Raw genomic sequence first — 24,206 nt, 5'->3', positions numbered from 1 at the left:
TATCAAAAAAGCGATAATGTCTCGCGCCAAGTATATTTTTAGTAAAGTACATTCTTTCATGGAGCGAGACGCTACAACGTATCTTTTAGAGAAAGGAGTACGCTTCTCTAGGAATAAGCCATTGTTCTTCTTAAATAAGTCGATGTTATTGAAATATGCAGGTATTGAAAGAGAATATAGATTTTTCCGATCGCATAATATAGATTCAGCGTTTACACGTTGGCGATTACACACACATATATAGGTATAATATATATTTACTGGCAATTATAATTAAAAAAAAACAAGAATTATTGTGTTTCCATTGCCTCTGTCACTTTCTTGAAATCTTATTGTAATATCTTTTAAGTAATTCATTTTTAAATTGTTTTTTATTGTTTAAGTGAATTCAACTAAGAACAAAGCTAGCTTTTCTTTAGCAGTAGTTAATTGCTTTTAAGCCTCATGAATTGCTTTAGGATTCGACTAGGAAGCATTTTCTCTTAAATTTGCGAAGAATTGTTTTAATACAGCTTTAATGATACTCGTTAGCCAGTATCTAGAAATAAAATACACATAGTATGTGGATCAAGTAATTAATCGCGCTCGAAAGAACCTACAATCATACCGCACGGTGACAACACAAAAGTCTCTTCGATTTCCATGCAACTTCTATGAGAACGATCCGATCCGGTACATACCATTTTCCCCGGAGAATCCATTTCCGAGCGTTGGCGGTCGTTTCTAACTCGTTCGTCATCGATTTCGCGCCGATCGCGGAGGCCGGCGGAGGGTGAAGTTTCAGCCGCACAAATTAAAACCATTACTAATGGCATCGAGCCCCGAGCAGAAAATCCGACCTTATCCCGGAGAAATAATTCGTCGGCGCACTCGCATCGACAGTGCGAGACGGAGAATTGCACTCCTCTCTGGACGCTATGGAGAACTTTGAATGCGGTCATACGCGTCGACAGTGAAAAACGTCCGTGACCCGCCAAACACGCGGAGAGAAATTTATTATCATCAGACATGACAGCCTCAACTTCTTCTTATATGTATATATATAGTCATCGTAAAAATTTTATATTACTGTTATACATTTGCAGCAAAACAACTCGGGAAAACGAGAAAAATGCCGATGTATTTCATATAAAATTAAGATAATGATTTATTCAAACAAGAATTTTTTAATATGTGTGCTTTTATATATGTATGTACATTGTACATTTACCCCGTCTACATTTGTGAACTGAACCTTTCATATCGAAAATTTTTTACTTTGGCTATGCTGAATGCAAGTCTGCAATTTCTAAGATCTGTGGAACTTTTGCATTTGCAAATTTACGAAACTTGCTTTGTTGAACTTTTCTATTCAGATGACTATTCAGACGATTTTACTATTGATACAATGTACAGCTGTACTTTATCGAGAAACATACAATGTATTTTATATAAATGCTATAAACTTAATTTTATGTAATTTAAAATTCAATTTATTACGTATATAACAGCATTCGAAAAGACACTGACCAACCGAAGAGTAAAAATAATAGATTGGATTAAACTGAAAAGAAAAGTCATGTTGCCATTTTGCAAAATTTGCAATAGTTAAATAATTAATTAAAACGTTTGAGCGAATGAGCGTATCAAAAGCGGTAGGTTGGAGAGGTGGCAAGCGGTGAGCGACGCATATGACACGACCGCAGCACGTCAAGAAACTATGATACATCTCTCGCTCAGATAATGCTCACCATTGCTAAGAGATCTAACAATCAAGCCATTTTATATGCTTATTCGCTCATTCGCTCAGACGTTTTAATTAATTACTCAATAACTATATTGCAAATTTGTCAAAATAAGTAGATCGCATTTTTCTTTTCAATTTGACTCAATCCACTTTCACCTTTTGGTTGATCGGTGAGTTGTCGTACACCCTATATGTACATTTCATAAAAAAGATATTTTATTAAAGTCAATCCTACATTTTGAGTTCTCTAAAATGAGATAAATAAAGAGGTAAATAAATCCTACGATTTAATTTGTGGAGCGTTTTTCACATAAAAAAGGGAATGAAAAGAATGAGTGTGACGTCGATCCCACCAGGAAAAACTGCGAGAAATTGTCGAACAAAGATGTCTTATGAAATGTCGCGCGAACCTACCGAGCTTTTACGTAAGAAGACTTTTTGGGCGGTATCCAGCTCAATCTATCTATAGATTTATCACCGTGAAACGTACACCCACAGAAGAGACTTCTAGATACAATGCTATTACTCTTCAATCTAGCATAAAATAGGATCGAAATAGGGCCAATCATATTTAGTACTGAAAGAAAAATATTTTAATTTTAAATAGAGGAATTCTTAAATCAGGAATAAAATAATCTTGATGCTATCCCTCTAATTTTCTCAGAAAGATTTAGATAGCAATTTGTAATAATCTCATAATATTCTTGATTCAACTATAGACGGATCTGAAGGAAATCTTATTCTATACTCTTGCGGAAAAAAATTTGTACACTGAGAAAAAAATGTTCTGGATTTTAGTAAATATTAGTTTGCGTACAACTGTGACTTTATTTATTAAAATGAAGAAAATTTTCCTTTGAGATCTCATTGTATAAACATTGATTAATAAAGATTCGAGTTTTATTGATTCAGCCGCATTTTTATCGCTTTTTTTTTCGCATAAAAACCAATATATATATGTATGTATATGTAAGAGCAATTGATGCTCATATGACCCGCACGCATGCGGCACTCACGTGTGCGAGTTATATGAGCATCAATTGAGGACGCATCTGTCTAGCACCATGAGTTCTGCACTGTTCGAATTCTTTTCTCCCTGTTTAGCGGGCGGAAAGTAACAACTTTCCTCCCTGGCGTGAAATTGGCCACTTTCGCCCCTCTCTACACTACTCTACAGACATGGAAAGTCGGATTTTCCGTGGAAGTGTTGTGAAAAGAATATTTTTTATACTTTATGAAACACATTCATAATGTTCGAAAAATGTTCCATTTTCAATATTAAAGTTGTGCACATAGTGCATTTCATTAATCAGATTTAAATTGAGAAATTTAATTAAATTTTTAGATTTTAATTGAAAAATATTTGCGCAAGAAATCCATATCGTCTCGGTCGTAATAATCAATTAAATTTCTATAGATCGGACAAAAATAAAAATTTATAAGCACATAAAACTTTACTACTTTACTACTTTACTACACATAAAAATTTACTACTATAATCGTTATCGTCCGATTTTCACAAACTCGAAGATATTGCGCGAATATCATAAAAAGTCTATATTAAAATAAATCGTCGCAACATACTTCGTCTTGGGCGACGTATGAAGGTTTCGTATGACGATTTGTATAAAACTGATGAATCATACTTTGCATTGTGTTGGGTATGATGTATGTACGTCCAGGGTGCATATTTTCCGTATAAAAACCGAATGAACATGGATTTGTTACATAGTCATTGATCTGACGGTTTTCCACCCGCTTATCTGTAATTGAATAGTTAAATTGAAGCGTATTAATATCGGTACAATGATTTATGTTCCCGTCTCATTGGAACTCGTATAAACTGAAGTTACACTACTTTTAAGATAAGCGGTGCATTTAGGTTATTATTTGAAGATGTCAAATTTTAATCTTGTTCTATGAAATATTTACCAGTAGTATCAGTAGGCTCATGTTCTGGAAGTAACGAGTCGATGGTTGTAGGATGCGCCGCTTGGCGTCAGTTAAGGGCGACTTCGCGGCCACATCATTGTTATGTGCAACGACCTCATATTTACTCGATTTAGTGCTTGCAGGATCCGATCTTTTCCTTCGGTTGTGTACCATCTGGAGAAATATCATTCTTATGAAATGTTTAGTAACTTACATGATCAATTCGTGTACAAAAACACGACAAATATTAGCGTTTGTGTTATATAATTAACTCCAAGAAAAGCTGTTTGTCAATACTACAATGACGTACATATTTGTCGCATAAGCAAATTGCTAGGTGTTACATACAGGTGTTTTTAATTAAATATTACACTTAAAAATATCAAATTAAATAAAATTTGAACTTTCAATGAAATAATAGTAATATAAATAAAATATTGCGAATGTTAAGTTAATGAAACATTATACTTATACCATTTTCTTAGATCAAGTAATAGGATAATGAGCATTTACCAAAGATTGAGGATGGCCGACATACACCGAGGGCCGTACATATCCATGACCTCCTATTCTTGCGAAATGCACATGGTGTGGCCTCGGTAAATAATGGTGGTACGATGGACGATGTGGATAGCTTAACACTTGCGAACGAGCATCGGCTTGGTTCGATTCATAGGGATACACCGTCTGAACTCCCGAAAGATATCGCGTCGATTCCTCGTTCGGTAATTGGTCTGCGCGATATTGTTCAATCGGAGATTTTATCCAGTGCTGCGAAACAGACTGATGTTGTAAATAGCGTGGATTGCTATCGTATTGATGTTCATAGCCGGGTTGAACGAGGACGTTGGCAAGTGCGATACTTGCTAACGAGAATGTCACTGATAAAAACTGAAAAAGAATGATTAAGGAAATTTTATGCAGATTGTTCTTGAACAGATATTCGAATTGGCAGAAATTTGTTCCCTATAAATTATTTATTTACTTAATAATTTAAAATTATTGGGAGAGAGATTACATATTTATGGATTTACTATAGAATATTGTTTTATTAGTATAAAAATCGAATTAGAGGAAAAGTAAAATGCAGAAAAGAAATAAACGTTTTATTACGTATTGATTTTTACAAAATTTCTGTCTAACGGTATGATGACATATGATTTTATTTTATTATTAAAAAGTTCTAATTCCAGAAGTTAAAAACTCATAAAAATATTAAATAAATATAATATGTCATATAACATATGTCAGAAAAGTTTACTCACTAATCCTCGATGCGAAAACATCGCGTTTACAGTTTCACTTGAGACTAACGCGATTCCTCACTGTCATTAACTTAAATAACCTGAAAAATCGCTGACGTTATGTTGAATTTTCCGCATTCCATAATTTCGGCAGTTTGCACATTGTGAAATCGTTTCGAGGCAAAAATACGGACGTCGTTAAATTTTTAAAATCGTTGCTGCAACTTGCTGATTGACTGGCCTAAATTTTTTAAAATTTTATTCATTTTATAATTCAAGAATTTTCCAATCTTATGAAATAAATAATTTGCTAAATATGTATCTATATTAATTGGCAGGATGTAAAGTGATAATGTGCCATGTATATATTTTGACAGACAATTAGGTTTCCTCGTTGACTTAATTAATGCTTAAGTGTAATGAAATTAATTCACCTGTTACGTGCGTATTCTTGTAGTCGTTCTTACGGTAAGCATTATGGAACGACTGGCCAACATTCGTACTCTCTAAATTTGAATTACTGAATAGTCACTGATATCAGTGTAAATTATGCCCCTTTTCATGAATCAGTGACTATTCACTGATTCACAGTACTATTCACTGATTCAAATTTAGAGAGTAACTTCCGCTTTTTTAATAAATGCGCTTTTCCCTAAATTTCGGATGAATCAATTACATATGTAACGGCAATATCAGACTGTAACGCAAGATGATACAAACAAAACGGCTTACTGCATCCTAAATTTGTCAGTAAAATTTTTATTACGTTATTGACAACCAACTTGAAAGAGGATGCAGCGAAACTCAAAGATTTCTGTTTTAGAACTGATCATACAAAAGACCGAATTTATTTCACGATAACGTTTATTCAGATGTAAACCTGCTTTCAGTCAACGAACGTCTATCACAGATTTTTTTCTCATCAACCTGCTGTTTTTAAGGATGTAAGTAGCTAGAAATATAGATTTCTTTATAACATGAAAGTCAATCCAATATTTATAATCCAGTCTTGAGGAGTCGAGACCATCAGTTCAATGGTGCTATTGTATATAATACATATGTATACAATTTAACAGTCATGATACTATCATATTGCTATCATAATGTATTATGTTAATAATTAAGAAACTTTTATATCTAGCAGAGATTTATATTTATTTTTTAATTTTTACTTTTACTATAACAATCTAGTACGTTATTTATACACCTTACGATCTATTGTTTATCTGTAGTTTGTAACGCATATGTGAATGCATTCTTGCACATTTTTCAATAATATACATCTCATTTATGTAATTACAATAATAGGTTTATTATGTGTGTAAAATAAAATAAAATTTAAAACAATATTATGCTGATAGATAGTTTATTTTATTTAACAATTAGCCCACCACCAAGTAAAGTTATACCCAAACATGATATATTTATAAGTGCACAGAAAATATCATATTTTATAATTAAAGAATAGTGCAGTTGTTTATAGAACTGAAGTGAGAGAAGAAGAGACGCAAGAAGTAACGCAAGACAACTAGAAGTTGTCTTAGTTCCGAGTCAGAGTCCAAGTTAGAATAGCGAGCCTGTCCAGTCATTATTCCTCGGTGCTAGTTCAGTCCTCATTTTTGCCCCTATTTAGAAGCAAAAGATCCTCCTGATCTTTCCTGGCCTTGTCCCATATCATTTTGCGCTAACCGTTTTTCGACCCCATTTCCTTGCATTTTCCCCGGACCTAAAGCCCTCCTACAAAATAAATTTGTATTAATAATGGGCGCATTTCTTATTGTAAAAATATGATATTTTTATTAAATATCCTAACATGGGAATGCGCGCGTACATACCAGCAAAGAGAATTGAAGAAGAATTCTTTTTGAATTCCCGAATTATGAAATTAATTCTTTTTTCTATACCATTTTGGCTTTAAAAGAACTCTTAAGAGTTTGAAAGAAATTCATTTTTATGTTATCAATTCTGAGTCTTTCTTCAAATATAAAAATAATTATTTCTCTACTCCATAAGAATTTGCAATAAATTCGAAATTACACTTAGATAGCATTTCAATGGATCTTTATCTAAGCGCTATTTCGAATTCATATTCATTATGATTTTTTATGAACCAAAAAAAGAAATTTCTTTTGTATCTGAAGAAGAATAAGAAAGAATCTTTTATGATTTTCCAAAAACAATTTCTGCATCAGAAAGAACATAAAATATACTGATGCGTTTTGCAATCTCTATTATACACTGTGCGATATCGGAGGTATAATTAAGCAGATTCGAAAAATATTAGGACTGCAAAAAACGAAGCTAGGATATGGATAGTGGCGGGAAATGCGCCCATTCCGGATGACCGGACGAATCGGTCGAATGTGGCGTTGTGTGCGATCGTCAAGGAACCAGATTTGTATCAGCAGATGGAGCCCTTTTGGATCGTGGAAGAAGGCTCTCTGCAGTCGAGTTTATCGAGAGAGGAGAATCTATGCGAGGAACAGTTTCGAAATACACATAAACGAGCGGCGGATGGGCGATTCATCGTCGACCTTCCTTTGCGGGAGGAACCCAGCGTCTTGGGAGAGTCGCGTGCAACCGCGTTATGAAGCGACTGCAGTCGGTGTGTCGGAGATTGGATCGAGATCCGATTTTAAGAGCACAATATACGGAGTGCATGGAGGATTACCTGAGGTCAGGACATATGACCAAGGTCGATGAGGTGACGGAATCGATGGATGAGCCCGTGCATTATCTGCCGCACCATGCGGTCATGAAGGATGAGAGCACGACAACGAAACTGAGAGTAGTTTTTGACGCATCCTGTGAGACAACTTCTGGCAAGTCGCTCAACGATATAATGAGAGTCAGTCCGACTATTCAGCAGGAATCGTTTGAAATTATCGTGCGTTTCCGCCAGCATCAGTTCGTATTGACGGGAGATATCCCAAAAATGTATCGTCAGGTCTGCATTAACCCGAAGCAGCGAAATTTACAGCGGATTTTGTGGAGGCCTGGTCCGACCTCGACGGTCAAGGAGTTTATAATGCATGTACTGATGTTTGGAAATGCGGCGTCCTTGTATTTGGCGGTGAGATCCCTGCATGAATTAGGTTACGAGTGCAAGCAAAGTGATCCGAAGATAATCGAGGTGATACTGAGAGATTTCTTGGACGTCTGGCGACGATATTCATCGTTGAAGCGATTGAAGGCCGTTATAACATACTGTCTGAGATTTGCTTACAACTGTAGGCGAGTGACCGATCGGCGGTCAGGTTGGATCACCGTGAGAGAATTGGAGGAAGCCATGAAAATTATATTGAAGCATCATCAGAGGCGATATTTTGTGACGGAGATCGCCGCTCTAAAATCGAAACGTCCAATCTCAAGAAAGAGTAGATTATTAGCTCTCAATTCCTTTGTAGACGACGCGGGAATGTTGCGAGTAGGCGGTCGCTTGAGAAACGCGCCGCTAATGCCGCTATCCTATGGTCAGAAGTTTCCATCCTTGCGACGAGTGATTAATTGACAGACTTGATAATTAGAGACGCACATCTGAGAAATATGCATGCAGGCCCCGAAGCGCTTTTAGGTTTGATTAGAAAACAGTATTGGATCATAGCGGGTAGATCGGCAGTCAAAAAGGTCCTGCGTAGATGTTTAGTTTGTTACAGGTTTAACTGCAAAAGCTCGCAAGAAATAATGGAAAATTTACCGTCCATGTTGTAAAAGTACGTGGGGGGGGATACAATAACCCTGCGCCAGCATCATCATTAACAAGGCAAATACGAGGACCTGAAAAAATTGACAGAGATTATATCTTTTTCGAAGTATATCAACATTATTAACTCGTAAAAATTGTGCCAGTTAAAGAGATACGTACACCTAGAAATAAAATCGATTATTAAAGCTTGATATTTTTCAAATCTTTAATGTTTTTATTTTTTGTGCTAAATAAGGTTGTATTGTATTACTACTGTATGGACCAGGAGTGGATCAATCTGTCAAGTCAGGTAAAACACCTTGTTGCTTAATCACTTTAAACTTTCCTTAAAACTTTAAATGCCCTTTCTTGAAATCGTGTTTTTGAAATCGGCACCAGATATATCTTGAAAGGTTTTACATCAATTTATTTGAAATTGAATTTTACATGTTTACTCTACATGTTAAAATGTTTTTATCATATTGTAAAAGTTTTTTATTTTATACATTTCTTTGTTCGTAATTGCAAAATTAGTGATTAAAATTGATATGTCTATTTCGAATACCTGTCATTTTGTTTAGAAAATAAGAATTTTTCAAAACAAATTCAGAAGATATTTGTATAGACTTTAAGAAAAACTTGAATTCTTTATTACAGATGCTTTTTTTATAACTATTTCGGCTCATCTGGATAATGTATCATTTTTGAAGTCGGCTTTTGTGTGCTTTTGATGTTAACTGCTATAACACCGCAATTTTTTAGAGTTTTGCTACAAAAAAGTCGGGGGAAAATGCCAGTAGGTCGAAGATGCCACTTTGTTAATATTTCGTTCATTATTCGATAGACGGTAATGTTTTCTAGTCGTTAACGTGAGAGTTCATATGTCAACGAGTGACATATGCAATAAGTTTCTTCTATTTTATCGTGTAAAATGCGGAGTATCTGGGAAAATCTGTTCCACAAGTGGTGATCGAGTAGGCTATAACATTGTTCTCTTCTTTGTTTAAAAAGTTAGAGTTTCGCAACATAAAAATTCAAAAATTGTTTATGATATACAATATATAAATATGTTTTTAATAATAAAATTTTATTTTTTAATAAACTTCATATATATATTTTTTTAAATGTATTTAAATGTCAGATTCTTTTCTTCATCGTTTTAGGTGTATGTACCTCCTTAAACAATAATTACTGAATAGAACTTACGACGTATTTCATGGAAGCCATTTTAATGGATTTCTTTCCTCGTTTCTCCCGTACTTCTCTACTTCTGTTAGAAATTGATAGTTACAAGAAATAGTTCGAGATTGTAATACATTAATATATTTTGACTGTGTTTATAAACAATGTATATATTCACCTAATATGTGCTAAGGCGACTGCTATAGCTCAGAAACGCAACGAGAATGGAATATTTACTATCGTATGTTATTTCTGCAAACAATATATGTACTGTTGTTATCATATTAATTGCGTCATTATTTTACGTAAACGTAATGTACAAGGTCTACATGCAAAATGTTCCATATCTAAATTACTGGAAAATTATATGTATGATCGTCGCACTAGCCGTCATTTTCGAAGTATAATCATACAATTTTTGTCATAAATGTGCGCACGTGTCTAAAAGTAGATGTAGATGTAATAATTTATGTAAAAAGTTCAAAAACTTTTTCAGAATTAAATATTTTATTACGCAAACTAATATAAATATTAGAATTATTTCTTATTAAAATATTACGACGCTATTAAAAATATTATATTATATATTCTAGAACATAATCAAAATTTTAAAATATTATTAAGTTTGAATAATTTTTGTTAATCTTTTTGTTAACTTTAGTTATTTTTAGAAATTTTTATCTAATTTTCTTTTTGATAAAATCATTTTAAGTATAGATATTTTTATTTCGAGATGATAATAGTACTGGAGATAATAATAGCAAATTCGAGCTTCTTTCATGAAGCATTGTGATCTCGCTTTTGCATGATTAATTTCCACCCAATTTTCGACAAACTTCTACGAGATTGAATGCTGCATCATTAAGTTTTTATTACTGTTTTTAGTGATTACATTTATTAAAATATAATTAAGGTCTAATTAAGTAAGATCTCGAAGATATAATAATTGATTAAATAAGTAATAAAATGATATATACGATGCCGCGTGTTATCACGACAAATAATACAATTTTAAACAAACATTTGGAAAAATTTTGGTAGCCCGTGACAAGTCTTAAGGTTCTGTTACATGACACTGAGTCACTACTTATTCCGCGAGCGATAAAGCTCAATGTCGAACATTATTACGAGCGAATAATTAGACACACGTTTGCATGATTCACCAAATAAAACGTGCCGTGTTGCGCATGTGTTAGTCATTATTGTAGCTAATTACCTGTATTTAACTGCTACTTAAACAGTGGCTTATCGTTTGGCAGCTTATCGTTTGGCATCCGTTTACCGCCATTATTATCGTCTGCAATTGTAGGCGATTGCCTCTCGCTAAATGTCCCTCGAAACGCAGAACTAAGCTATCAATAAGTCAATTTAAAGGTAAAGGCGAAACAATGTTGTTGGCGTAATTTTCTGCCGATAAATTTTACAGCAGTAAAGTACCTGAAGTACGTTACAGGTATGTAATTCCTGCATCCGATCTGCTATAAGGTATTGAAGGAAAGACAATAAGGTATTTAAGGAAGACCTCAAATTATTCGAAATCAACACGGAACATTGCTAAAAATATAACATAATTATTTATGTAACATTATGTATTAATATTATGTAAATTAATTTAATTGGAAACAAAGTAATGTATATTATAAAAATAAAATTTAAATAGTGAAATGAGTCGATCGAATAGTGACAAGGATGGGTAATAATATTCTTGTAGTCTAGATCTAAAGAACAAATAGTGGATACTCATAACAGTATTTTTTAGGAACTTTTATATCCGACACAGATCTAGATTTATTTTCTAATTTTTATTTTTATTAAGATATAAACTGTACTAAAATAAACTGTTAATTATATCTTACAATCTCTATAGTTTATATTATATTATATTTATATTATAATTTGTATCGCATATATGTGAATATATTTTTACACATTTGTTCACTCACGATTTTGATCTTGTGGCGAACCGAATAGCTAGTATCATCCAAAGAGAGCGAGAACTATCGATTGCGGGAGCAAAATATATGCGCGGGACTTGTTGTTAGAGCGAGAGTGAGGGAGCAAGAAAAAGAAGAAGGGATATCTTTGACTTATTGTTAGTTACGATTCAGGAAAGAAAGCAAGAAAAATAAACAGCGGATAAGGACAAGGGCAAAGCACCGACTTAGACGAGAAGCATTGTCAAGACTAATTTATTTTCTTTTCTAGCGCAATACACCGTCTGAGTTCTTTTTCTGCCAAAGCTGACTACATATGATCACCGGATTCAATGCATTCAATGTAGAGCAGAAACTCCACCGCTGGCTGACATCCCGGTCGCAAAACGTTGGCGTGAAAAAGTGAACGTTAAACGTTAAAGTAAACGTTAACGTAAATATTTTAGTCACACTCTCGAGTAACGGGGAGACTGACATAAGAGGTACAGTCTTGTACGGATATAGAATTGAATTCGTACTTCCCTTCACTGTCTTTGAATTCGTACTTGCAATCTCGCTAACACTTTCTTTGTTTTGAATTTTCTTCGAAAGTTTTCGAAAAAGAGACAAAAAGACTTCTCTCCGTTCGATCGCTAATCGATCGCCCGACAATCGAATCAAGGAAGAGATTGCGCACTATCCTAATTGGCAAACGTTTCCGTTATGACTTGTAATGGTTAGAAACAAACGCGCTTAATATGCTAGAATACGCAAGACTATGTATAGACTAACGAGAGGAAGAAGAAAAATAAATTCTGTTCTAACTATTAGAAACACATAAAAAAAAAAAAAATAATAAAAATAAAAAAACAGAAATAAAAGAAAATAAAAAAGTAAAATATTCAGTCAAACTTTAATAACATTCTTCAGTGACACGCATCTCATTTATGTAATTACAATTTAATAATACTTGGAATTACCAAAAACCGTTATCTGCAACAAGAGTTACTCCTCCTGCAGAATACTTAACGATTCGAATTATGGCCCGTGTAATTTGCAGATAGCCCGACAGCAGCTGCAAGGAGAATCAATCGCAGCTCCAAGAGCTCCTTGCAACAGGCCCAACAATAGCTATGAAACTCACAGCCAATTATGATCATAGAACGCTAGTCCAACAACGGCCATGAAGGCTGATATTGGTACAACTGCAGCCGCAGGTGCAACAGATCCTGCAACGGTTATGCCATTTCCTATAGGATTCGAGGACTATTGCATCATTATGTCCGAGAATCCAAGCGACAAAGCGACATTGACGTTCTAGACTGACCGAGACGATTGTTATTATAGCTGTGAAAATCTATGTAGTAGGAGAATAGTTAGAAAATACATGATTCAATTAATACAAAACAGTGTTGCACCTGCTAGTATTGCTCATTCTTTTAACAAATTTGTATTGATGTATAATATTAAATTAAAAATATAGAAAAGAACAATCACAGCAGTGCTCATCAGATACTTCTAATCGACGACGATAAATAAAATGAACTCCTAAGAGTGCTTTTAAAGCAGAAATGATATGGAAAAAGAATTTACTTTATAATTCGGGAATTCAAAAAGAATTCTTTTTCAATTTTTTTCTCTATTTGGTACGTACGCGCGCATTTTTATATTTAAAATACCTAATAAATATCATATTTTTACAATAAGAAATGCACTCATTGTTAATACCGATTTATTTTGCAGCTTTTACATTGCAAAAAAGGTCACTCTTCGCGCAAAATGATAAGGCCACCAAAGATGAGTAAGGCCTTTTTAGGGGCAAAAATGAATAGCATTTGGACTGAGCTAGCACCGAAAAGTAATTACTGGACAGGCTTCTAACTTGGACTCTGGAACTAAGACAACGTTACGTCTTGCGTTTATTCTTCTCTTGCTTGAGTTCTATGAACAACTGCATTAATCTTTAATTATAAAATATGATATTTTCTATGCACTTATAAATATATCATGTTTGGGTATAACTTTAGTTGGTGGTGGGCTAACTGCTAAATAAAATAAAAGATCTATCAGCATAATATTGTCTTAAATTTTATTTTATTTTACACACATAACAAAACTATTATTAAATTGTAATTATATAAATGAGATACATGTCGTTGAAGAATTGTCTAAGAATGCATTTATACATATACAAACTATATACTTATAAACAATAGATCGTAAAAAGTATAAATAACGTACAATTTATCATAGTAAGAATAAAAATTAAAAAATAAATCTAGTTCTGTGTCGGATATAACAGTGTCTGAAAAATAATGTTATATCCACTCTTTGTCTACACATCTAGCTTGCAAGAATATTATTACGTATTCTTTTTACTATTCGATCGACTAACCTCACTATTCGAACTCGGTCATTACTTTGCTTTCAATAAAACAAATATACATAATATTGCATTAATTCTAGATATTATTAGAAATATTCCGCGTTAATTTCGAATAAATCGAAGTCCTTTCCTTAAATATCTTATCGCAGGCCAGATGTAGGAGTTGTAGTACTCCAGAAACAGTTGTAAAATTTATTGGCGGTTTCGTAAGTGCTGGTCTACAACCTTGCTTTATTAAAGGATATTTAAGCTCTAAGCCGTAAGAATCACAGTCGAGTATTCTCTTCACATTTTATTGTGATTGGTCAATTTCTCACAGCTTAGAGCTTAAATACCCTTTAAAGCAAGGTTGTAGATCAGCACTAATGGAGACTACGTCTTCAATATTGTTTCACCTTTAGCACTAAATTGGCTTATTGTTACATTATTATTGTCGCGTTTCGAGGGACATTCGAAGGCGATCGCCTACAGTTGCAGACGGTAATAATGGCGGTGATCGCGTAAAACAGTTGCCAAACGATAACCGACTGGTTAAGAAGCAGTTAAATGCAAGTAATTAGCTATAGTGATGACAAAGTCAGGCGAAACGCAGTGCGTTTTATTTGCTGAATTATGGTATGCGAACGTGTATAATAATTATTCGTTCGTAATAATAATCGGCATCGCGCTTTATCGCTCTCGGAATGACTAATGACTCAATGTTATATAATAAAACGTTACGCTTTGTCACTCGCTTTTTTAAATGTACTTGGAATATTTGTCTAAAATTGTATAATTTGTCGTAGTACGTGGTACGCGGTCTTAATTTTATTTTTTATTCAATCAAATATTATATCATCACATTTGATCTGCATGATTTATCTTATAATAAAAATATTTTATTATGAAACCAATTTCACACGAATTCACGTAGATGTCACAGTTTTTTCTCAACGGACCATAAATCTGACAGTGAAAAGTGACTTTGCGCGTCACAAAGATCAAATTTAAAATTGATATCTGTTTGATAATGGCCTCGGGCGACGCGTTATGTATGCGAGAAGCAGATTACAGGGGCGGTAGGAAAACGGACGCGATCGTAACGAGAATAGATGGAAAACCAATGGTCGACCTCTTGAGATCGATAAGATGATAATAAAATGTGTGTGTGTGTGTGTGTGTGTGTGTGTGTGTGTGTGTGTGTGTGTGTGTGTGTGTGTGTGTGTGTGTGAATCCATATTTTATATCTATAAGTTAATCTATACGTATGTATATTAAACTTGTTTACATGGCTTATTTCCAAAGAATTCTTTACATCCCTAGTATCTATTATGTTTAATTATTATAACAATCCTTAGTCTTTTAAAAAAACAAATAGCCAAACAAGTAGCATATAAGATATGGCAATATTAAGAAATTATTAAATATATTTGATATACACATGTAGAGATAATTGTCTCATATGTATTTCCGTTTACGTAACTTTAATTAACTGGATTTAGCATCAGTATCCGCTAGCGTTTACTGAGATATTATTATTCTATACGTCAATTCATTATTTTGTATTTTAGGTTGTATTTTAGAAGATCTCTACGTAAAGTAATAGGCTATAAATTTTATTATATTTATTTTATTTACATATATTACACATGTTTTACGTTTGTATGAATTCTAACACACGTAAGAATGTGTTAATTCATAAATCTTTGAATTTCTACAGTTATTATAAATTACATGAAGTCTTAAGTAACGATTTTTTACATAATCTCCTTAAAATTAATTACAATTAAACTTTGGTTACGTGTTTCCACTTCTGAAGTTTGTCCGCAATAAATCTTTTTTCAGAGATAAATTCTCGATGTGAAATAACTCTGTAACTATCGACATTTTGATGTCCAAATGGCTACCATTCTTTTCAATTTAGTCTCAGTTTTCGACAGACAAAGGGTGACCATTAGAATGCTTCGTGTGCGCCTTGTGTACCGCTGTAGAAAGAGACAATAAAATTTATTTATTTCAAGTAAAAACAAAAACTCACAAATTCTACGTCACGCGGAAAATACGCAACAACTTTTGAAACTACAAGAATAAAATATCAGCACTTGATATACATATATAACATTAAGCAATATTGAAGCTCTATACGCACACGAATATTTTAACGCATCTCAGAAAATTGTCGCTCAAGAGATTTCTGAATGGTTCTCAATACTGTGAACATTCTGCAATATTTCAACATTCGAGATATTTTTTGTAGTTGAAAAATATGATCGCAAGTTTCGTACAAATTTTATGAAGAAGCCTGGCAAGATCCGGTATCATGGGACCATTAATCTTCGTCTGGCACCGTCCTTTGCCGTCAGATTAGGATCTTCCTTAAATTCTCCCTATATCTCTCGCAATGGCGTAACGAAAAGGCAAACATTAAAAGAGTCTCTCGACGAATATAAGCTCCTTGGAGGGTAGTTGATTTAATATTAAAGTTAATATTACCGTCGAGATTAAGTCCCGAAGTGAATATTCAACTCTAATTAACACATGTAATTTTGCGTTTTGATAATAAATCTTGATAATAATTCGGACGAATAATTAATTACTTTTTAGAAAATATCTGGATTCATAATAATATATACGTATTTGCTTTCGAAACTCTATCTTTCTGTTGAGTTTCTGTACAACCATTTAAGCGAGTAATCATGATAAAAAATTATTCGCTCGCAAATATCACCGTGAATCAAGATTAAATTATTTCGTGGCGAAATTTTTTTCATCTTAATTGTTGCGGAACTTTCTCTTCTTCTTATTCTATTTCCGGAAATCTCCGATATCGAAGCGGAGAATCGACGTAATCTTTCGTGTCATTGTTTGCGTATTATAGAAAGATCCCCTTTTTAACGAGGTGTAAACAGATAAATTCAGGCATTCGTTTGACGCCCAAGTTTAAGTTGTCGGGCTTATCGGCATGCAGTTAAAGACGTTATCAGTGATGCCGGTCGCTGCAGGAGAACTCACGAACGCCTCGAATGCTTGCGATCCTCCTTCGCTTCGTGACCGCGATACACCGTTATCTCGCGGGAGGTTTTGTTTAAGAGAACATGCAATCGCGCATGCAGCCTATCTTAAATTCAGATTTTATAAGTGGATTCTCGAATTCTCAAACGTTTCTCATTACAAATTGAATACAGTAGATACACGTACGTTTTGCGATAATATGCACATTTTTAATTATACATTGTTTATCAATTATTATACTATTATTTGAATTATAAGAGTAAGCAAAATAGAACGAATTGTCTTAGTAGAAACTGGAAATATAAAAAAATATGTATACGTGAATTTTAGCAACTCATTATTGTCCGTCAGAATTTCCGGCGATATCCTGGAACGAGGATATTAATTTCAAGCGTTCCATCCCGTACATTGTTGACGGCTGCAATGCTGAGTGCATTAGAGCAAAGTGCATCAGGTCCATTGCGTTATGCCATTATGAGGATTACCAGTGGGAAGTATCTCTCCTGTTTTTCTCCGCATCCGCGTAAAATTGTCTGGTTAATTGTATTTCATTGTTACCCCCGCGCGGTTTGTTGTCTCGGTTGAGCGTACGTGCACCGAGAAAAATACGCCGATGTGTAACTACAGAATTGCTCGTTAGCTTTACGTGCCTCCGCTGTAAGCAAGATAAAAAATCACGAATGCGCAACATCCACGTGAACGTTTTATCAATATGCAATATTTATATATCGACAGGATGTTCCAAAACATTGGCGGAAAGTAAACATGTTTAAATTGAACGACGATCGAGTAATATTCCGTTATTTATCGGTGCTTCGAAATTAATCTAAATATTTTAAATTATTATCAGCAAATCCATATTTCTCATTTTACTCACATAATTATGAAATTATTAGTATTTTGAAACGTTTACATTTTCTATCCAAATAATTTATATGCGATTGATGAATCTAATAGACTAAAAATAAATAAGCACTGAAATCTAAAAGTATTTATTCTACTTGATTTAAATTTTATCGAGTATATCTACTGTTAATAACATTAATTAATACCTTTAATGTTTTTTTTTACATAAACACGCAAAAAGAGCAATTTAATTAAAATTGAATTGAATTGTTTTTTTTTTCGAATAACTAATTATCAAAAGCAAATAACCATAAACAGTTCTCTCGAAGCAGAAACAATAAAAATATATGAATGGATCGATTAAATCGCTAATACCAAATTAATGATTCCAGCAGAAGTTATTCATGTCATTTTCGTTCGGCTATCTATCGCATATTTTGCAAATTTGACATTTTCCACATTTTCCACGTAACTGCCTTCGTTCCTCGCGTTATCACGATTGCGATTCTGAGATACCCGATAACTCAATGATACAAAGGCAGTTTGAGAATAAAAGAATTCTCGTTATTCGGTGTTGACATCCCGTAATGCAACGTAGCATAATGCAAGTCTCGTTCATGTGGACTCTTACATATTCATATCATTGTGAAAATTAACTGACTGTGTAGATCGTCGAATTCTGTCGTCATTTTCAATATATTAAGTACTATTTATCTATAATTTTTTATAGTGACGTAATTTTCCATGTATAATACGTAAAAAGAATAATATATTATGACATATAAAATAGCACTGGCAAAAAGCTGTAGTACGATATTGTAATAAAACGTTAAAAAATGTAATTAAATTAATCAATTAAATTGATCAATTTTTCCTTAATGTACTATTCCGGACACTATTTTTTACATTTTCTTAATTTGCAATATTAAATATCTTAGTAATTAAATGTGGTATTTACTGCAGTCATAACTGTTTTTGCATAAAATAATATTCAGCTCTCTTTCTGCAATTAGCAATCTTTATTAAAATAATATGCGAATCCCATTATTGGATGATAATTAACTCTGTAATGATATGATAAAAGACACTTTTAATGCGCTGTTACACATATATGTATGATATTTCTCAATATTTTCAAATTAGGATTCGATGAAAAGAGAGAAATATTCTTTCTCTCTTTATAAGCGTTGAAATGTGAGCAGTGATGCAAGTTTGTAGCAATACAGAGAGAACGAGAGAAAAAAAAGAAAGAGAGATAGAAAGAGAGAGAGAGGGAGAGGAAGATTATCAATATTGTTCTAATAAAATTTGCAATAACCGAGCACCTCCGAATGTTATGCGCTCTAGAAGGGTATATGTATCAAAATTCTATAGACTCTACTTCATGTGCTTTCAAAAATAGAAGAATTATTTAGTAAAGTTATTATGTTCGCATTTTTTATTACATAACATCGTCTACAATTATTTATTGAATAACTTGTTATAATCATTTTACTCCATACATTTTCTGAAATGCATTAATAACTGTATTAAATATAATAATTATGTACGAAATTATTTATTATAATAATAATTATGATGTACATTAAATATTTGAATCCTTCCAATCTTTTACAATTTTTATTTTTCTTGCATATGGCTTTTACTTTACATATATACCAACTTATTTTAATTTGATTCGGTATTTCGTTTATATAAATCCATTTCAAGGACACGCCGAAACGTGAGATCATCGCACGCGAGACCGATTAAGACCATTTTGCTTACGTTATCGCCTGTTCATTGCAATCATAATCGTGCGAAGTACCCGAAACCGATAAACCGAGACGAGACATATCAATGTTTAAAGATACTTCGGGATACGGATTTTGCACAAAGGAATACACAGCCTCCGCATATAAAAGGACATTCTTGAACGGAAAAAAATTAGTTTCATGCAATTAACAATTCAGTACAAGTACTGAAGTTGTACGTTTTGCATTTACACAAGACGTTACTTGAGTTTAATTTCTCATCATGGCTCAAAGTCACGTCATTTCTGCGATCTTCCTGACGCTCGTTTCTGCAAATGTACGTAAATTTATACTACGTCTAATAACAATGTTCTAAAATATACAAACTAATTGCAAATTAAATTAATAAACTTATATATAAATTCTAATAATATATTTAAATTCAATTGACAACGTGTGAAATTGTGTTATTGTAAATAATAATAGCTTTGTATTAATTACATTCATTATAAAATTCTGTTAAATAGAAAAAGATTATTATAATCAATAATTGTAATATCGTACACGTTTATTTATGCTATTTATAGCTATTACATATATTATTGTAGATACTGTACCTATATATTATTCACATTAATTTTCTAATTTAAGGCTGTACTTATTAACAATATTTTGCACGATTATTACAGATGATACAAGGAGGAGTAATACCAGCACAATTGTTCCACGAAGAAACATTTCCCAATCTTGTGAACCTTGTAGGTATACCCAGGGTTGGTGAGTTATCTCATAATTTTGCGACATCAGCGGCTAGTGCAGCATCAAGTGCTTTCAACGGCTTCAAAACGTACGTTGATAACTTCCGTACCGGTTTGGGCCAACATATAGAAATTCCACCTAGTTATCCTGTATTGCACCGTTTCGTGCACGGAGAAATGTGGCCGAATGTTGCCGGGAGACCAGCAGTGGGAGTTGTTCCTAGCCGTTTAGTAGCGCCAGGCTTTTTAGGAGGCCGCGTTGGTAATAGTGGTGCCGCTTCCGCTGGAGCTGCAAGTTCTGCTGCATCCGGGGGATTAGCACAGCGTTAAGCTTACAATCCACTTTAAAATATCGGTGAAACATTATATTATACGCCAATTAATATGCATAATATACAATGCAATAGATTTATACAATGTCCTTAATATGCTTACTGATAGTAAGTTGAATTAAGTACATCGAGATAATAAAATGAATTAATTTCAAGTAACATGTAATTTCAACATTTGTTAATTACACAATAGTTGTAAGATACTTGTTTCTTGATGTAAAATAATAAAATATTATTTTCTTATTTATATACACTGAAGTATTATTAATCATGTGCCAGTTGTTATATACATATCCTATTAACTTCATCCAGCTATAACTTTTTATTCCGTCTGTCCTTTAATTCAAATTTATTTGTGAATTTTATATAACTATAAAAAAGCAAATTTTCTAGCTTAAAACAATTAAATATTAATATTGATTTATCACAAAACAAATATATTTGCGTTTAATACGAGATATGTAATCTGAGTGACAAGAAAAATACACGAGTATTGTTGAATACACTGCATCAACAACAGATATTAACGTTTATTGTTCTGGAATTATAAAATAACTATTTATTTATTTATTCATGCTTTAATATAAGCTTGTCTAACAATAAAGTTTTTATTAAACCCTTCTTCCGTGTACAAAGGTATAAATCGTGATTTACGTGCCATATGCAATAAATTTATAGACATACTCTTGCTGCTTGTTTAAATTAATCCTAATACTAATCTACGCATTCTGCTCCAGTACACGTTGATAATAAAATTCCAGATTATAGCGGAGAAAAATTGTAAAATTGTAAATTGTAAATGCGTATGCTGGCGTGCTGTTCCTACTTCTAGCAGTTGGAAGGAATTTAAACTTGAAAGGGACAAACAATTCTAGAATCGCGTCGCGTGTAAAAGCTCAAAGTAATTCAACTAACCTAAGCATATTTACCTAATAAAAGCAGAATGTCGAGTTTTCGATGTAAGATTTATGTTGCTTGTACGCTCGACTCGTATTATATTGACTTCTACATGATCTACATTGTTAATTACGCTATTTACATACAACCCATGCAATCAGTTTGAATGATTTATTTTATAAATATTATATAAACAAATAATTTTACTTATTATTATTACAAAGTTGCAAAAGTTATGTAATTATGCATACAATAAATTAAACGTACTGCGCAATAAGAATTCATCGTTTTTTTCCATGAACAAAAATGACAGATATTGAAGCGTTTTAAATTCTAATTGGCACAATTATTGTGACAATTAGGTATATTACATATCGTTGAAGGTAACGGAAAAGTATTGGAACAATTAGGTATATAGACTACATATCTTTCAAGGTAACACAGATAAGTATTGTGACTATTAGGTATATAGATACTATATATCTTTGAAGGTAACAGGTAAGTATTGGGACAATTAGGTATATAGATACCACGTATCTTTGAAGGTAACAGATAAGTAAGTAATTAACAGTTATTAATGCTAACAAGTCGTTATTTTATCGTCCTTGCCCTGAGTCATTTTTTTCTGACACGTGTCCCAATCGTAATTATTTACATTTTGAATGTGTTAATTCAGCATTTTTTATCATTTATTTTCTACTATTTTTCTCACTACTTGCTAAAAATTAAACACGAAAGCTTTTCAATAATCAACATAATAAATTTTTGAAAGGTAAGATAATTGCCAATGGAAAACCATTGCAGCTGGTAGCGCAATTATCTAAATAGCGACATTACATATTAACGTGTGACAATTGTCACTTTATTAATATGTACGCAATGTCAATTCCAGTAAGTGTCATTGTTAGCACACTCCCTACGGACGCGATCAAATTAATAGTTGAAGAGAATTGCGGAATGCCGGGAATTTCTATTTAGCAGCATCGGATCAAGCATTGAATCTTTAATTGCAATAGCTCTCCGCGATAGCGTTATTTCCATACCAAACGTTTCTCGAGAGTATTTCTATATATTTCGTTGAACAATATTTTCCGTTACGAATTACGCAATGTTTCTACTCAAATAATAATATAATAAAGATTTTTTCTTCGATGCATTTACAGCTAGCGTTGTTTTTGGAAGGGCAAGATTAAATTTAGATAAGTTTACCTATATTGGCAGTCATATGTAAATATACATACGTATATATGTATATGGAGTAGGAAACTTGATTGAAATGTAATGTGGTTGCGCCATCGCTATTACTATGTCTGTTGAATCAACGAGTCCAGCTCACGGATACTCGAGTCGTAATCACAGTTAGAGCACGTACCGTAGAAATTCAAGAATCTGTATGTTGCTCTTATACAGGACACTATAGATATGTAGCTACCCGCGGATGATTTATCTTCCAATACCAAACTGATTGAGTGTATCACCTTATCATCGTGAAGCAATACAAGAAAAATTAATACTTAGTAACAAACGGCGAATAATAGATTTTTAATTTATACTTTATGAAGCAAACTATACATAATAAAACGCGCGCAATAAATTGTATTGGCGCGAAGCATCGATGACTGAAACTTCTGAAAAAATAATTGTTTATTGCTCATTTTTATTTTTAAATAATTTAATGTGAACTTAATATTGTAATAAAGATAATATCGATCAGACATCAATTACAGGATATATTGCATATTCAGAAAAATTAGCTGGAAAATAACAAATTTGATAATTTTACTAATTATTTTACTAATTATTTGAGTTCAAAAGATCAAGCTATAAAGATAGACATTATTTGTGCCTGTTTTGTGTGTATGTGTGACATAACGTATTATTCATGCAAAATCATGCAAGTAATTCAGACGTATTGCTGAACGCGTAATAAATCAATCTATTTCCAATTAAATAGTATTATTTCGAGAGCATAATCGTATCGAGCGTAGGTATTATCATCGGCTACTATCACTGCGCGTTCATTCTTGTGTCCCATGTCAGCACGTCGAGTGATTTGAGAACAATATCAACGATGCATCCGTCCCGAATCAATGAGAACGGATACAGAATTGCGTGTAGGTACGCGAATTTGCATAACTCGATCGGTTCGTTTCGGACGGTGCATGGGTAGCTCGACGATTGGCGTTGTCGTGCGATTTCACGTAGCGTTATCGTGCAGTCCCTCTTTTCTGGATATAGAAAAAAAAAACGATTTGCGATGAGAAAAAAGTAAAACGTTATGCCATTGATATGTATTAATTTTCGCGTAGAATACATTTTTAAATTACATTTTGAATAATTAGACATACGATTGAAATGATATTGAAATCAAATATACGAAAGTTCAGTTTCATGAAAAATAAATCAAAAGTATGTTTATGGCAACTTGTTATTTATTTTAAATACAAAATGATCGTCGTTAACATTATTCAAAAACATTTCGATTCATATTTCACGAGTGACACAAAAACGCATTACGGACTAGTAGATTAAACTTTTCTCATCAAGTACGGCGACGACTAACAAGCGCCCCTTCGACCGC

General features: G+C 33.0%; 2 protein-coding genes and 1 long non-coding RNA gene across 7 annotated transcripts in view; all 3 read right to left on the bottom strand.

Moving 5' to 3' along the window:
* LOC139820212 (glutamate receptor ionotropic, kainate 2) overlaps positions 1-24,206 on the bottom strand; it is a 407,847-nt gene that overhangs the window by 123,096 nt on the left and 260,545 nt on the right. The gene's annotated exons all lie outside the window — the stretch shown is intronic.
* On the bottom strand, positions 5-10,060 carry LOC139820277 (uncharacterized). Its single transcript, XM_071790422.1, has 7 exons — positions 9,948-10,060; positions 9,794-9,857; positions 8,600-8,679; positions 4,924-6,639; positions 4,172-4,549; positions 3,659-3,832; positions 5-3,489 (listed from the first exon to the last, which is right to left on the bottom strand). Exons 4-7 carry the CDS (start codon positions 4,942-4,944, stop codon positions 3,451-3,453), a joined length of 612 nt encoding a protein of 203 aa, XP_071646523.1. The 5' UTR covers positions 4,945-6,639; positions 8,600-8,679; positions 9,794-9,857; positions 9,948-10,060; the 3' UTR covers positions 5-3,450.
* LOC139820655 (uncharacterized) lies at positions 11,000-12,932 on the bottom strand. The gene is made up of 3 exons (XR_011734062.1): positions 11,713-12,932; positions 11,207-11,323; positions 11,000-11,121 (listed from the first exon to the last, which is right to left on the bottom strand). It is a non-coding gene; the product is annotated as an uncharacterized lncRNA (long non-coding RNA).

This window comes from Temnothorax longispinosus, chromosome 10 (assembly GCF_030848805.1).
Source record: "Temnothorax longispinosus isolate EJ_2023e chromosome 10, Tlon_JGU_v1, whole genome shotgun sequence".
Taxonomy (NCBI): Eukaryota; Metazoa; Arthropoda; class Insecta; order Hymenoptera; family Formicidae; genus Temnothorax; species Temnothorax longispinosus.
Note: the sequence above shows the minus strand (reverse complement) of the source record. Positions and strands in the feature narration are given on the sequence as shown.

Bases quoted from the DNA above. Each gene is read 5' to 3' on its own strand.
- LOC139820277 (XM_071790422.1), bottom strand. From the start codon at position 4,944: ATGTTTTCGCATCGAGGATTA. The intron at 4,550-4,923 runs GTGAGTAAACTT...ATTCTTTTTCAG, and splicing joins TGTTTTCGCATCGAGGATTA to TTTTTATCAGTGACATTCTC. The intron at 3,490-3,658 runs GTAAATATTTCA...ATTCAATTACAG, and splicing joins TGAGCCTACTGATACTACTG to ATAAGCGGGTGGAAAACCGT.